This window comes from Rhineura floridana, chromosome 7, assembly GCF_030035675.1.
Source record: "Rhineura floridana isolate rRhiFlo1 chromosome 7, rRhiFlo1.hap2, whole genome shotgun sequence".
Lineage (NCBI taxonomy): Eukaryota > Metazoa > Chordata > Lepidosauria > Squamata > Rhineuridae > Rhineura > Rhineura floridana.
In genome coordinates this window covers 69,395,200-69,410,235 of record NC_084486.1, presented here as the reverse complement: position 1 = coordinate 69,410,235, position 15,036 = coordinate 69,395,200, and the positions used below count along the sequence as shown (strand labels likewise).

The following is a 15,036-nucleotide window of genomic DNA, read 5'->3' as shown; positions in this document are numbered from 1 at the left end:
AATGAGGCTTATATCTGTTTTGACAGGGCTGTGCCATCTGTTTCTCCAGCCCCCCTCCCCAAAACATTTTGTAACTGTCATACTTCTCGTATTTCACTGGGCGGCAAGGATAGTATTACTATTAAATCCCTCATGTTCTCATATAACTGACTTAATGAGGTTATGATGTTTTAGCAACACCATTATGACATCATACCTTTCACTTGATGTAAGTCCTGGACCTTTGTAACTATGCTTGAGGGAAAGAAATGGAAGATATGTGTGCTAATGGGGGATGAGAGGAGCAGCCAGCATAGTCCAGATATATCCTTCCCTAGGACAAGGGCCTGCTTTCCTTATCAGCATAAATTTAAGGCAGCAAAATACATGTCATTAGTAAAGATCTGTAACAGTTAAAAATTGGCCAGCCAGAGCCCCAAAAAGAAAACTTTGCCTTGTGGAGCCTGATTTTTTATCTCCCTAGGGTGGGAGTCAACCCCTTTTCTCCTGTTTCCTACCGTAGCTCCTGGAGGTACACTCTGTGATCCTGTCGTAGCTTCCATTTTCCCTAGTCTATTTGGCATCCTTCCCTCTTCCTCACCAAAAAGTTTTTTAAAAAAACAGTTCTCACATGGGCAAAAAGTCAGAGCTTGGAAAAGTTACTTTTTTTGAACTACAACTCCCATCAGCCCAATCCAGTGGCCATGCTGGCTGGGGCTGATGGGAGTTGTAGTTCAAAAAAGTAACTTTTCCAAGCTCTGCAAAAAGTGGAACTGTTTCCTGTTTCTCCAAGTGTACCTCCAATTAACTGAGTAATTAAAATGGCAGTCCTTCTCTGTATGGCCCTAGTGTTTTCATTGGCAAAAGTATGGCTGTATTGGTATTGCTAAATGATTGTGTTATCCCTCTTTGGGAGAACTGTGGTGCTCATACATGTAGTTGCTGCTCTCCTAGCTAAAGTATTAATTAATTACATTTATATCCCACCTTTCCTCCAAGGAGTTAAAGGTGGTGTGCACAGTCCTTATCCCACACCAAGCCTGTGAGGTAGGTTGGGCTGAGAGATGGTAACTAGCTCAAAGTCATGGCTGGGTTGAGATCTGAACCCTGATCAACATCCTAGTTCAACACTCCAATAACTACACCATGCTGGTTTAGCTCCTATTTATATAGTATTAGCTAAAGTGGAGAAAGAACCAAAGACTTTTTCCTGGTGGTGTGCTTGTTGCTTGTGGGAGAAGGCCAGTTTAAGTAACATTATCATGGCGTTACTATAGTTGTCATGTATTGATTTGGGCCTTCCATATATAGCTAATAATGCGATGGAGCCAGGAGCCAGGATCTCGTGATTGTTCCTTGTTGATAATATTGCTTGGGACTCAGTGGAAGTGCCCATGCCTATTGGCATGATCACTCTCTTTTCCACTTGAATTATTGTTTGATTTGATGCTGCTGTTGAGAGTGCACAGGTTATACTGATGTAAGCACTGGCCATCTTAGCTGGACTATCAGCTTCTCCTGCTCTGTCGCTTCCACCACTCTAATGTCTGAAAGCAGGGTGTGTGCGCACATGTGTGTCTTTAAAACCATGCTTTAGACTTTTCTTTAAAATTTTGACATTCTAAGAATGTGTGCCCTATAATCCAATAACTGTTGAAATTGTACAAATCCCCTTTAATTTGTTGAAAAGCTTCATTGATGTAATGGTTTTATAAGTCACTTAACTAGAAAAGACTTTGCTCTTTAAGCCAGCTGTAACTTGCCCTGAGCATTGTATGAATTCTTCAGCAGAACAGAGAGCTTTTTATATGGTTGAAAGTGATGTTCAGTAGTTTTGTTTATCAATGGAGAAAAACATGTCTCAACACAGTCAGTACTGTACTTGTCTTCATGAAAACCAGCCTCCTGTTTACCATATTAATAATCCAGATAGACTGAAATTTCTCAAACTGTAATGCTCAAACCAATATTTAACTGGAACCGAAATACCGCCACTTCCTAAACATAAGTTTCTCTTGCAGTGCAGCATAGTGTGTGTGCGCGTGTGTGTGTATGTACAAAAACATTGTACTGCTTGTGGTTAGGGCTTTTATGCCATGTAGATAAAGCCATTAAGACAGGTGACATTCTAATTAATCCTAGGTTTTGCGATAGCTCTAGGTTTGTGGTTTTCTTTCAGCCTAGCTGCTCCTGGCATTTAATGGAAGCTCAGGGCAGAATCAAAAAAAGTGTTACAAGAAACACTGAGCTGCCAACAAAACAGATAATCCAAAGTCAGATGCTTCTTCCCGGCATTGTCACGTAACAAGACTTAGCTCTTTGTCAAACAGGATCATGCCCTTCCTTGCATGGTGCAGCTCTGCACTGCACGTCGGTATGCATATAGGGCCCCCACTCATGCATGGCGTAAGCATAGCCAATATAGCCCATGCTGACCCCACCTCAAATGTTCTTTTCATACATAGGGGGGGCTTGAGGGTTTCTTGTATAGAGGAAACACGTTACAGAGAAGCAGAATGTAAGTGCTTTCCCCTCACCACTACTGCCAGACACTTTTGGGGAGCGATCATGCATCATGCTGCTCGGACGTATTTCAGTCCAGGGAGGGGGAAGATGTGGCCCTCCAGATTGTATTTATTTATTAAATTTATATCCCATCCTTCCTCCCAAAGGGAGCCTAAGGCGGTAAACAGATGATAAAGCATTAAGGGCATCTTAAAAACAAAACATTTTATTTATTTATTATTTGATTTATATCCTGCCCTTCCTCCCAGTAGGAGCCCAGGTTTGGAATCTTCAAAACAATTCCAATATAGATGCAAACTGGGATAAGGTTAGGTATTGTTGGGCTCCATCAGCCCCAGCCAATATGGTCAATGGTCAGGTTCCCCACCCTTGCTCTCGTTTAACTGTTGCCCCATTTGGGAACCCCCCCTTATCCAAGTAACAGTCATGCAAGGAAGAGAATATGGCTATGCCTGCTTGCTCCATCCCTCACATCCCCTGCCAAACCCGCTGTTGAGACATTGTGGGAGAGTATCTGCAGAGAGAAGCCTACTCTAAACAAGCAGGCTCCCCCCCCCCAATGTGGAAGCCTGTGCAATCCAGGTTCCACATCACAGGAGGAACCTCCATGCATACAGCAGCCTCCCCGCATACAGCAGCCTCTCCTCTCCAGTCGTTATTCTATGATGGGAGGCAGAGCCAGGGACAATTGCTCCTCCCCATGTGTATTTGTTGATCCTGTAATGGTAACATCCAAACAGGGTTTGCGTGTCTCAAAGAGGCAGGAATTCTATAATAGGCTGCCATTTTTGGAAGAAGCCCCATGCTTTTTGTAACATATAGTCCCACCCATATAGAACTGTGTGCAATCTCAGTTTTCTTCTTGGGAGAGCCCATCATGTCCTTTCAAGCAGCCTTCCCCATTAAATTAGTGAGATCACAAGGTTTGCCGGGAGCCTAACAGATACACTCAAGTATATCCATATTAATCTGTGCTACAGAAAATAAGAGACCTGAGAATTGCATTGTGATCTTGGTTTGGAAGCCATAGCAGTGGCACTTCTCCCTGAGGCATCAGGGGAGGATGAGAAGCTCCAGACTGCACTGGAGAATATCCTATGGTTTCTGCTCATACCAGCATCAGCTCACTTTCGCAAGGAGTAATGCTTGTGCGAGAAGCCACAGTATGGTTGCCTACTGTGTATTCTGGGAAAGAATATGGGAAAAAAGGGAGCTGCTGTGACCTTCCACCTGCTGGCAGAACATGAGTAATGCATTAAAGAGTGCTAGGAAATTACATAACCCGAACATCTTGGGGAAGCAGCCTAGGAGAAAAGGGTGGATTCTTCCTCAACCCAGCACCTGGGGAGAAGCAAGAGAGGGCTATTAACCTTTCTGCCATGCTTATGGCCTTCTCAGACCATCTGCTTGGCCACTGTGAGAAATGGAGTACTGGACTAGCTGGACTTTTGGTCTGATCTGGTAGGCTCATCTTATGTTTACCCTAATAGCATCCATACATTGGTTTCCAAACTAGCCATAAGAAATGTGTGCTTTTATCATGAAGACTTAAATTTGCAAAGGCTTTTCCTGCTTACTGATGTGTCTTTAAATTACTTCATGTACTCTTTACTGGAGCAGAAAAACATCTATCAAATAATCCTTCAGAAGAATTAGAAATGAAATTATGTTCTTGCCTACAAACTACTTTGGAAAGTAGCCAGCCAGTCTCTGGGCAGTCCACACCAGACATTTAAAGCACATCCAACACACATTTAAAGCACAGACTTCCCCCAAAGAATCAGAGGAAATATAGTTTATTAAGGATGTTGGGAATTTGTAGTTCTGCGAGAAAACCACAGCTGCCAGAATTCATTGGGGGATGTCATGTGTTTTAATTGTGCGTCGGGTGTGCTTAAATGTTAAATGGGATGTTGTAAAGTGTTTTTAGTGTTTTTGTTTGCCACCCTGGGCTCCTACCGGGAGAAAGGATGGGATATAAATATAATAATAATATGGTGTTGCTCCTCCCTCCACGGTATGCTCTCTAGGTGAATTCTATCAACTAGCTGCTTGCTAATTGTGCTATTTTAGTAGTAAAAGATCACTGCCACAGAACAGCAAAACTACTGATCTGGCCCACATCTGGTTAAAGCAAATTTCTGCTTTCTATTTTCTATCTTGCTATGGAGCTAATACATTGACTTAACCAAAGAGCAAGGAGAACACAGGTTTTTCTAATGCTATTGTTGGCTCTCTTGTATAAATTGCATGATATTCATTAATGAGACTCTTTGAAGTTACCTCTAAAGGTGTCCTGGGGAGTCAATTTTCAAGGAATTCCTAATGGAAACCGCAGATATCTGAGAATGAGGCCCACATCACCTTAACAAGGCCTGCATGAATCATTTAGAGGAGGAGGTGACATGACACATTGCAGTGTTTTTCCTTGTTAAAGCTATTGGCACCATGTGACAGGCACCTACACTGGGCAACAACAGAAGCAATCTGGTCTGGCACAGTCAGCCTGTGACACCAGATTTCTTAAATCATTCCCTGCTGATATTGGTTAGTTTAATCCCTACAGATTTATAAAGGTGTCCTAGAGACCTAGAAAATGAAGGTGACAGCAGGCTGAAGCAATACACTTGCCCCTGACATATGTCTTATAGACAGCCCCTTAGTTACTAACCCATCTGCTAAACTTCCTAGCATTTGTCATCTTGCACTGGAAACCAGAGAAGCTCAGCACATGGCTTTCCCTCTTCTCTTCAACTAAGCAGATCTGTATTTAAAGTTTGGCTTGAGGTTGTGGTTAAGCCCTCTGCTCCTGAACCACAATCAGTAGCCAAGAACAAACCTTGTCTACAGACCGTGGTTAAGGAAGACAGAACTTAACCACAATCCCACTTTCAGACGACACACTAAAGCAAACCTTGGCTTAGCTGCTGTGCTGCACTGAATTAAAAGGAGCAGAAAGGTGCCAATCAGCTGCTATCTCCTCTCTGGGTGCCAGCACGTTCATGCTAAGATATTATTTGGCTTAACATTATGTGCAAATGTGGCCATTTGTTCTATTTTAACTGTCTTGAACCACTTTGGAAACTTCTATTTCAAAGTAAGGTGTGCTTAAATAAAGCACAGCATAGATTCAGAGAGAAAAAATGAATAAATGGTTACAACCCTGCTCATGATTATCTATGGGATACTGGTGCATTTCCAGGCCCAATTTAAAGTGCTGGTTGTTACCTTTTAAAGCCCTAACCCTGGTTTGGGACTAGAACATGTGAAAGAAGGCCTGCAACTGTACAAACCTGTCTGGGTCCTAAGATCAGCCCCAGAGGCCCTGCATGCAGGCCTGTCATCAAGGCCAATTAGATTGGCAAAGAGATAGTGCCTTTTGAGTAGTGGCCTTGTTGCACTTGGCCACCTTTCTAGGCAATGTATGTTTGGCCTCCTCTGTAGTCACTTTTTAAAAGTTAATTATATTTATATATCGCCTCAGAAAATCAGAGGCATCCCAAAAGTGATTTACAGTAAAATATGTAAGAAATTTGCTAAGACTACAGATATAAAACACTTTAAAGTGTTCATCCAAAGGAAAACAATGAATAGGCATTAAAGACTTTTTTATGTCAGCATGCTTTCAATTGCTGATGCTGGTCTGAAATTGTAAAATTGTTATGCTGTGTTTTATCTGTCCTGGCCGAGATTAGGATGTTTCTTATGCCGATTTTAAATGTTTTTCACATGTTTTATATTTTTAGATTTGTACGGTATTTATATTATATTTATATTGTTTGTATTATATTTATATTGGTTTGATTATAAGTCACAATGTGGAATTTGATTATAAGTCATCATGGAAGGATATAGATACTTGAAATGAATTTAAGTAATTAAACCCCAAGTGTATATTTTTACACCAAGGGCTGCAGCTGTGATGCAAGCCCTGTTGAGGTGTTTTTCGTGAACAGGAATATTAACCTGAGTAAGGGTCATAGGGCCATGCATGCCATCCCCAACATCACTGTCTCTCCTCGCTTAGCCCCCAAACCTTCCTGTGTTGAGCAGGGAAAGCCTGAAGGGGTTCCAATTCATTTTTGCTTGAATGGAAGAAGCCTCCATGTGATTGGGAACCTTGCTTTATCAATGTTCCTGATCACACAGAAGGTTCTGTAATTATTATTTCACTCACGCTCAAGTGAATGCGGGAAGATAGTCCCCTTCAGACCTTCCTTGCTAAACACAGGGAAGTCAAGAACAGAGAGGGTGGAATGAGCCACCTGTACTTTTCTGCATTTCATTTCTTTCTAACCTCCCTCACCCCAACCACAAATGCATATACCTGCAACTCAAGATAATACTTCATGCATCTGACAAACTGGACTGTAGTCCATGAAAACCTATGCCATAATAAATTTGGTATTCTTTTAAAATGCCACAAGACTTCTTCTGTGTTTTTTCTTGGAAGACACTAACATGGCTACCTCTCTGAGAATGTGTTGTGTGGTAGTCATGACAGGAGAAAATCCAGGGCTGGTGTAGGCTAGAGCTGAACTTACCACATCCAACACATTCTTAATGCAACTAAAGCACACTGTGCAATGAGGCACAGAGGAGCTATTGCTTGAAATGAAGTTGAAACATCTTTTGTGTTTGCCAGAGACTAAAAAAGGCCTTTGTTCCATTATAGCATAGACTCCAGTTTGACAGAACTATGCTGGTGTGGGAATTTCAACACAGAACTGCAAGCTGTACAAGTATTTCCTAGTAACACCTCAGCATTCATATTGTACTTTGGCAGTGGGCTGCTCCTGACACTGAAGTGAATGCTGAAGCCTGATTGCTTGGCAAATTAGTTTGTTTGCTGGAAGAAGAATCTTTTCTTGGGCATCCATTACAAAAGAGACATTTGAAAATACATTTTGAATTACTGTCAGAAGAAATGGACTTGCATAATCCATGGCTGTGATTTTCTTATAAAATTACTACTAATATTCATTTTTCAGGTTTACGATGGAAAAGACAAGTACAGATGTTACTCCCAAAGTTGGATGGCCAATTTATGCCATCCATTCGTGTAACTATGACAATTACAAATTACCATCAAACCTGTATGAGTTAATTTTTCACAGTATGGCCACCATATATTATAAACCTTGATGTGGATTTTAAATTCCTGCTGCGCTAAATATATTAGAATGACAAGACAAGTGGCTGGAGTGCACAGTGGCATTTTATTGGTGTTTGACATGCAACAATAACGGGTGAATATCAAATTAAGATTACAATTTTGATCAAATAAAAATGTTCACGTTTACAAATGCAATCAAAATCATAGTTCATGCATTTTATCACTATGCATACAGGTGTCACATAAGATGTGACTTTTCATTTTGGAGGGGACAATGGGTACAAATGATCAGTCATTACGCAAAAACAAATGAACCTTCTTTTCTCAAACACATGCGCACATCTTTTGTATAGTTGGTTTTAAGTCTCTATAATGTGCAGCATTCTATTGTACCAAATAAATCTAATCTGGAACCACCTGTGCTGAATGAAGAGGTTGCAACCATTTGCGACAGAATGAACTGTATATGCTGCAGATTCCCTGAACACAAACGCTCTTCAGTCGTTACTCGTGTGAAGAGGGGAAAATGTACAAATGGGCTGTAGGGATATGCATTTAGCCCCACCCCCATTGTTACACTACTCGTGACTGCTCACAAGTTCAGTTGTAACTAGAGCAGCAGAAGAGCAGACTTGTAAGTTGCATGAAGAGCCTCCATGAATAGAAAAAGTTATCTGTTGCAGAAGTTACAGCTCAATGTGAGGAGTCAGCGAGGCAACAACTGAAGAGGGCCATAATCTGGACCAAGTGAGGGCCAACAATGCTGCAAACAGAAGTACCTTAATTAACAGAAATAAAACTGAAAATCTTTTAAAAAAGGTCAATCAGTTAAAGTGCTATAATAGTTGCATAATACTGCTAGTAACTGTACCTAGATTTAGAGCCAATTTGGACACACACGAATGGGGATGGTGGAATGCAAGTCATGCTGCTGCACAACCTTAGAATGCCCTTAGAATGCCCGAAAAAAAATATTTTAACAGAACTTACAGCAGACTTTTTCAACTATCAGCGCTGTAATCCTTCATTGATTGCTTTGAGAAAGAGCAAGGAATCTGACATACAACAAACATATTTTGAAATACAAACATTAGTCAATTCTATCACTTTTGCAACTGTTAGGGATACACAGAGCTCAGCTTTGTGGGGAGGCCCTTAGCCTACATTACATTTTTAAAAGATATAGTTGTAAATAGTATTCCAGTACAGAAGTAAATACATTTTAAGACATATGTTTCATTTCTAATTAAGCAAAGAGCTTGGGGTGTGGTGGTGAAGGGGAATAACTGTTAAACAAATGCTTAATTGAGAATATGATCCCATTCATAAAGCGTTCAAATACAAGGCAAGATTTCATAGCTGGTACATTACAACTAGCCCTTGATTTACAGCAAACAACAATATATGTACCTAAGCATGATATATGGATAATTCTACATTCAGTGGTAAGTGGCAATCAAGTTTAACATAAACTTTTAAAATACAGCAACAAAAAGTAATATAGTATTAAACATTCTTTCTAGTAGTAACTTTTCACTTCATATTTACAATCCTAAGAATGATCTTCATATACCTTATACTAGGCATTCTGCTGTTAGCCGGTACAATTTGAAAAGGAGTAAGTATGATTACCAATAAGCCCTGAATGTTATTTTTTCACAGGATAGAGAAGAATGATTGAAATGTGTGCATTTCCAATATTGCCAGTTTTGGTGATGAATAATTTGTGGCATGGGAAGATGGATTTTGAAGCTCCTGAAACAACTCAGCAGAAACTATTTTATGCTGCAGGTAAATATGAAATATTCTTGGAGCAGTGTTTTATTCTAAAATGAATGTTGTATATACTTGAAAGAGAATCATAGAATCTGAAGACATACAAATACTGGAGTGTGCTCTCACCAAGGTTGTACTCAGGCCAGAGTTGCCTTGCATATTGCTGAGGTCATACAGTAACAACCACATAGGCAGTCTGTCTCAATTTCTACTACAGAACTGGGACTTGGTTGTTGCCCCTGGAAGCATATACTTGTACAGGGCAGTCCTATTCCTATCCTATGGTCTCAGTTGATTGCGTAGCTAGACTATGGCAATTGATGATTTAAAATGTTACTCAAGAGAATATAGATCAGCATTCAAAATTATATTTCCAGTAGCCATTTCTATACAGAAATTATGAAGATATTTACTTGCTTACAAACATTGCATTTTTCCTGTTTTAGCTACAATACTGTTACTAATGTGTCTGCCATTTTTCTGATATTTGCACTTAAATATTGGAAATAAAAGGGTGCTTGAATTCACTTAGAGATCAGATATAACAGGACTAAAGAGGATATGAAAACCCTTCATAAAATTTTAACTAAAGACCTTGTTAACTCTACTATGTATGTGAAAAGCATTGATTTTTCACATTAAAATTCTAATAGAAGTAATTTGAAAGGTGGTAGAGAATAAGAGTTAATAATTAACACGAGCTTAGAACTCTGAGGTTTATGCTCTTCAGCTTGTAGCTGAGGAATGTTCATTGTAGATGGATAATGAACTTGCATATAATGGAGGTTCAAACATCAATGGCCCAACAGTTTCCAGTATCATGGGTGGAAATCATTAAGTATGGTAATGTGAGACATCTGCAAGTTTTAAATGAGCAATAGAGTTTTAAAAAATACATTGTGGCATAAATAATGATGGTAAAACATCTACTTCAAATGCAGAAGTTAACCTTAAAACATAAAAAATAACTTAGAATATGTATCCTTTGGCACTCAATATGATTAATAAAATGAAAGTATACAGAATTACAGAAAAAGATCTTCATATTCTTCTGAGACACACTACCAGCATTAAGACTTGCTCATGTATTAGGAACAACGAAATTGCTGTAGAGAAAATGGATGGAGACCCAGTGAGGCAAAATGAATCTCTGCCCATGGCTTAATATTCTGCTTAATGTGGCTGAGTATATTCAAGAATATAAACACTATCTCCATACCATCTTCTGATGACAGCTCTGTCCTACTGTATTTTAATTACAAGAATGTTTTGATTAAGAAAAGGTTCTTGACATGTTAATGATAAAAAAATAGAACTATTTGAATTAGTATTCTTTATCATTCTAAAAAAAGGAACATACATCTTATTCTCAGGAAACTCCTTCTTATGTCCATGTTTGGAAAATGCACATGAAACAAGCAAGCAAAATGGAAAATCTGAAGATAAAAATCTTCTGAACACCCCATGTACCTTATGTTTAAATCTATTTTGCATTCCCCACTAACAAGCATTCTTCCTAAAAGTTTTGTATGAAGCAAATTAAAACAACACAACGTTTTGATTACTGGTATAATAAACAAGCTTTCTCTTCATGGCAGTGTTTTCCATTAGAAATTGCATTTTGCCACTTTGAAACAGACACACAAGACTATACACAAATGTCACCTAATCAGAGACATGCTTAATCAAATACATCTATCGCTCTTAAATAAAGGACAATATTTGATTTGGACACAGAATATAGCATTTAAAGAACAGTTACTCTCCAACCTATTTTTTAAAAAACAATCTCCTAGATCAAGAAAGACAAAGTATACAATTTCTATTTCCTGTCTCGCATTTGGCAAAAGCCAAGGAAAGGTGTAAATGCTGATGTTAACTCTTCAAAACATTATGTCCATCAGCTGTATCTCCCATTATTCATATAAACTTTTAGCAAATGAGGTATTCTTTCATCACTTTCTTATGCTTTATTTACTTAATCTTAATGTATACTTGTATGCTTAAACAAGTTGTATGCTGTATCCTTACATATTTAGCATCTGTTACATCCATAGATTTTAATAACTTGCTACTTGCCATTTCAAAAGCCCAAATTCCTTAAAGAGTACAAATGTAACTGCTTTGGATACATTCCATTCCAGAACCATTACTATCAACACCCTTATGCAAAAACATATGATACTTCCTCATTGTTCAGCATATACTGGTGATTCCTAGACATAAAATGCTAATAAAATCTTACATCATCAGATTTCCTTCATGTTTAGAGCTGCAAATCACTTCCTGCTTGTGCGCATCCACATTGACAGCATGCTGAAACATCAAAGAGATTGACTGAAGTGCAAAATAAATATTCAAGTATATGTTTGGGATCCTAGCAGTATACAAGTTAGCTATAATATTTAAAAAACAAAAGAAACCTGCATGTAAATGTTAAGGTAAGAGGAATGTTTTATAGCAAATGGAACATACATTTTGCTTTTGTAAAAATGTTATGCAGCTCATGTAGATTGCCAGTTTTGGCAATACCAAACAATATTTGGAATTAAACTCTCTCTTAGGATGTAAAGCGTGGAAAAAGGAAACTAAGATACCAAAACACTGCAGTAAGCAGTCCATTCTATTAAAGAAATACCATTGAATGTTGGCATTGGCTTAGCTTTTTGAAAATTTGCCAGCTCGTCGAGAAGGTTCATATGGCACGCGGAGAATACTAGGAGTTTCTTCCATTACTCGCACAAGAAGATTGTCAATATAGTCCTCAAGTTCACGAATATGGATGTCCTTCTTTTTAAGTTGTTCTTTATGTTTCACTAATTCCTGTAAGACCTCTTCATGCGTGAGATTACGATACCCTGCAGCAGTATCAAAAGGATTTCCATCCTAGAATAAAGAGGGTTAAAAAAAAAGGCTGTGGAACTCAAAACATTACATTAATACCAGTGCAGTACTAGAGGGTGTGAATCATATAGCAATTCTCTCCTGCTTTATCATAGTATCTGACTAACAGCATATTTACATAAAGAGGAACAGAGAAAAGCACTTGTGGTACCTTGAACAAGCTGTTTATCTGGTTCAGATAACATGCAGCTAGATGATTTATTGAGTTCAACAACTTTATATATGCTCTGTAAATGCATTTTTACAGTGCTCAAAATTCATTGCTGGCTCGTAAGTGTAGTGTGCCAAGTTCTTTAGAAATGTTAAAAGTATAGCTAAAAGCTTGCCTAAGCTAAATCCTCCTCCCATTCATGGAATACTGGACAGTAATACATCAAGCACTGATCCTGTGCAACTCTCATGTTCATGGAACATGAGGACAAAGTTCAGTGGGTCACAAACTTCATGAATTAGTGAGCATCTTGCTGTAACAGAATCCTGGACTCTCAATACCCCATGATAGCAAGAAATGCTGAAAGAGCATCAGGATATAGTAAAGTACATTTCCTTTCTGTCATATGGACTGATATAAACTAAGAAGCAATTCTTCATGTTGTCTCACATGAAGTACATATTGACTCACTAAACTACATTTCCTTTACACCATATAGACTAATATGAACTAAGGACTGATTCTTATGCTACACTTACAATGTGAAGCCGCTGGAAATATTTCTTCATAGTAGGTGGCCATAACATTTGAAAATGTTCACTACTTAGATCTTTCATTGTGTGCAGATTTTTCATGCAAGCTTTGCATAGTCGTCGTAAGCCATGTTAGCATGGAAACTACATGAAAGCTATTTCAAGTGTTTGCCTTATGTAAGCGACTGGTTTAATTGGAATAGACTGTTTTGGGCAGGATGGTTGACTACACCACCAGCACCTCCTATACTATTTTCCCCTAGGTCAGTTAGCCATTATGCAGGAAAACTGGAGTTGAACCACTGGCTGATATTTTTCCTTTTCCTAACATTTGTGCTATATAATGAAGTCAACCTTTAAAACATCTTTTCTGATTTGTGAGCATTTACTTATACATAGTCCAATTCATTAAGCAATCATCGTCCCAGGAGAATACCGCAACCATTAGAATGATTTTGCTGATTAATTCTGGCAGTACTTCTATAAGAAAGGAAAGAGAAGTTGTAGAAAAATATAAATACTGAGGAGTTTATAGTACACCAACTTTTCAAGCTCTCATTGTTGGTCTGTAGCAAAAGCAGGAGCAGATTGTAATTGAGATCTAAGGGAAACAGGCCTCCATCTGGGACCCACAGTACAGCGTTATTAAGTGAACATTTCTTTGGAACATTTCCCACTTTCCTGGCAGAAGATGCTGCAAGGGAACAGTCTATATTTGAAAAGAATCCAAAATGATTAAAATGGATAATAGATGTGGTTCAAAGACATTTCTTGGTTGCTTCCCAACAGTGACATAATTCTTCTGCACTCTTGCTTTTGAATGAATTTATACTCTATTTTAAGACGTCTGCATCTATCACTTTCTATATTTAAATAGCAAGTTACAGCTAATTCACACACGCACGTACCACTGATCACTCAGTAATCTGTGGCTTAATGAGTAAACTGTCTCCTTTGAGAAGTATTATGTTTGAGGTGATGCCTGATGCTTGTGAAAGCTCTGCCTTGTATGGTGACTGTGATGTCCATTTCACACATGTAAGTCATAATTTGATGTTGCAAGTCATCAAATGATGACTATGCATGAATATACTATTTTGCCTTTTGAAATCGGTCATAGTAACATGATCATAAAATATGGCATTTAAAAAATGATAATAGCTAGACTCATCAGCAGTGTCTGACAAATAGAATTAGACCGTGGTTATACAAAGATTTGCTAGATTCCATAGTTGCATCCCTAGCACTTTAGCAGCTGGCCAATGAAGAACTGAGAGTTAAAAATCCCCTGTATAGTCTGAAAGCTGGACAATCATTCTCAGCCCAATCTCACCCCAATATATTTATATATTGATCTCTTTAAATCAGACCTTTTGCCCTAAATCCTATGACTGGGAGAGAGAGAGATTTCTCCTTGCTCAGTTTTTTGGGGTGGCTCTTCTCTGCCACCTTACATGCCAAGCCTTGTCTACCATGGGGATGTGGAGAACAGCGTTGTGTAAACCACAGAATATCCAAAAACTACTGTTTGAACTGCCTTTCTTTCCAGATTCAACCTTTAGGAATGCAGCCAAGGATTTATGTAGCTTCTTAAGCCTTGTTTGTCTAATTACCCATTCTGGTCTTCCTGTGTCTGTGATACAAAAATCAGAGCACTTGGATTTAAGCAGATTTCAATGGAACTAAAAAGTCTATGGATCAGGCTGCTTATGTTCTTTTTCCAGACTGCTTAATGTGTGTTGCAATATTTGAACAAAGTAAGAAATAAGCTACAATTATGAGACAGCACTTAGCTGGAAAGAAGGACCTATTAAAACCAACCTACAGGATTGGTGATATTGCAGACTGAATATTAAGTTAGTCTACAAAATAGTCAGAAACCTACTACACTGATGGGCAAATATAACTGATTTACCGTGCAATCCTATAATATGTCTACTCAGAAGTAATCCCCACTGAGTTCAATAACTTACTCTCAGGTAAGCATGCACGGATGTAAAATCTATACCTGCTTTACTGCTTTAACAAGCTAAAACACATAATGTATAACT

The 15,036-nt window shown here is 38.6% G+C and overlaps 1 protein-coding gene across 3 annotated transcripts in view; it reads right to left on the bottom strand.

Annotated features, from left to right (window-relative positions):
- Positions 1 to 7,711: 7,711 nt before the first annotated feature.
- RAB11FIP2 (RAB11 family interacting protein 2) overlaps positions 7,712 to 15,036 on the bottom strand; it is a 58,427-nt gene continuing 51,102 nt past the window's right edge. For 2 of the 3 annotated variants that reach the window (XM_061635870.1, XM_061635872.1), the window contains one exon: positions 7,712 to 12,283. In XM_061635870.1, coding sequence (XP_061491854.1) covers positions 12,056 to 12,283 — 228 coding nt within the window. In that variant the 3' untranslated portion in view covers positions 7,712 to 12,055. The remainder of the gene's footprint in view (positions 12,284 to 15,036) is intronic. The other variant, XM_061635871.1, reaches the window with a different exon arrangement.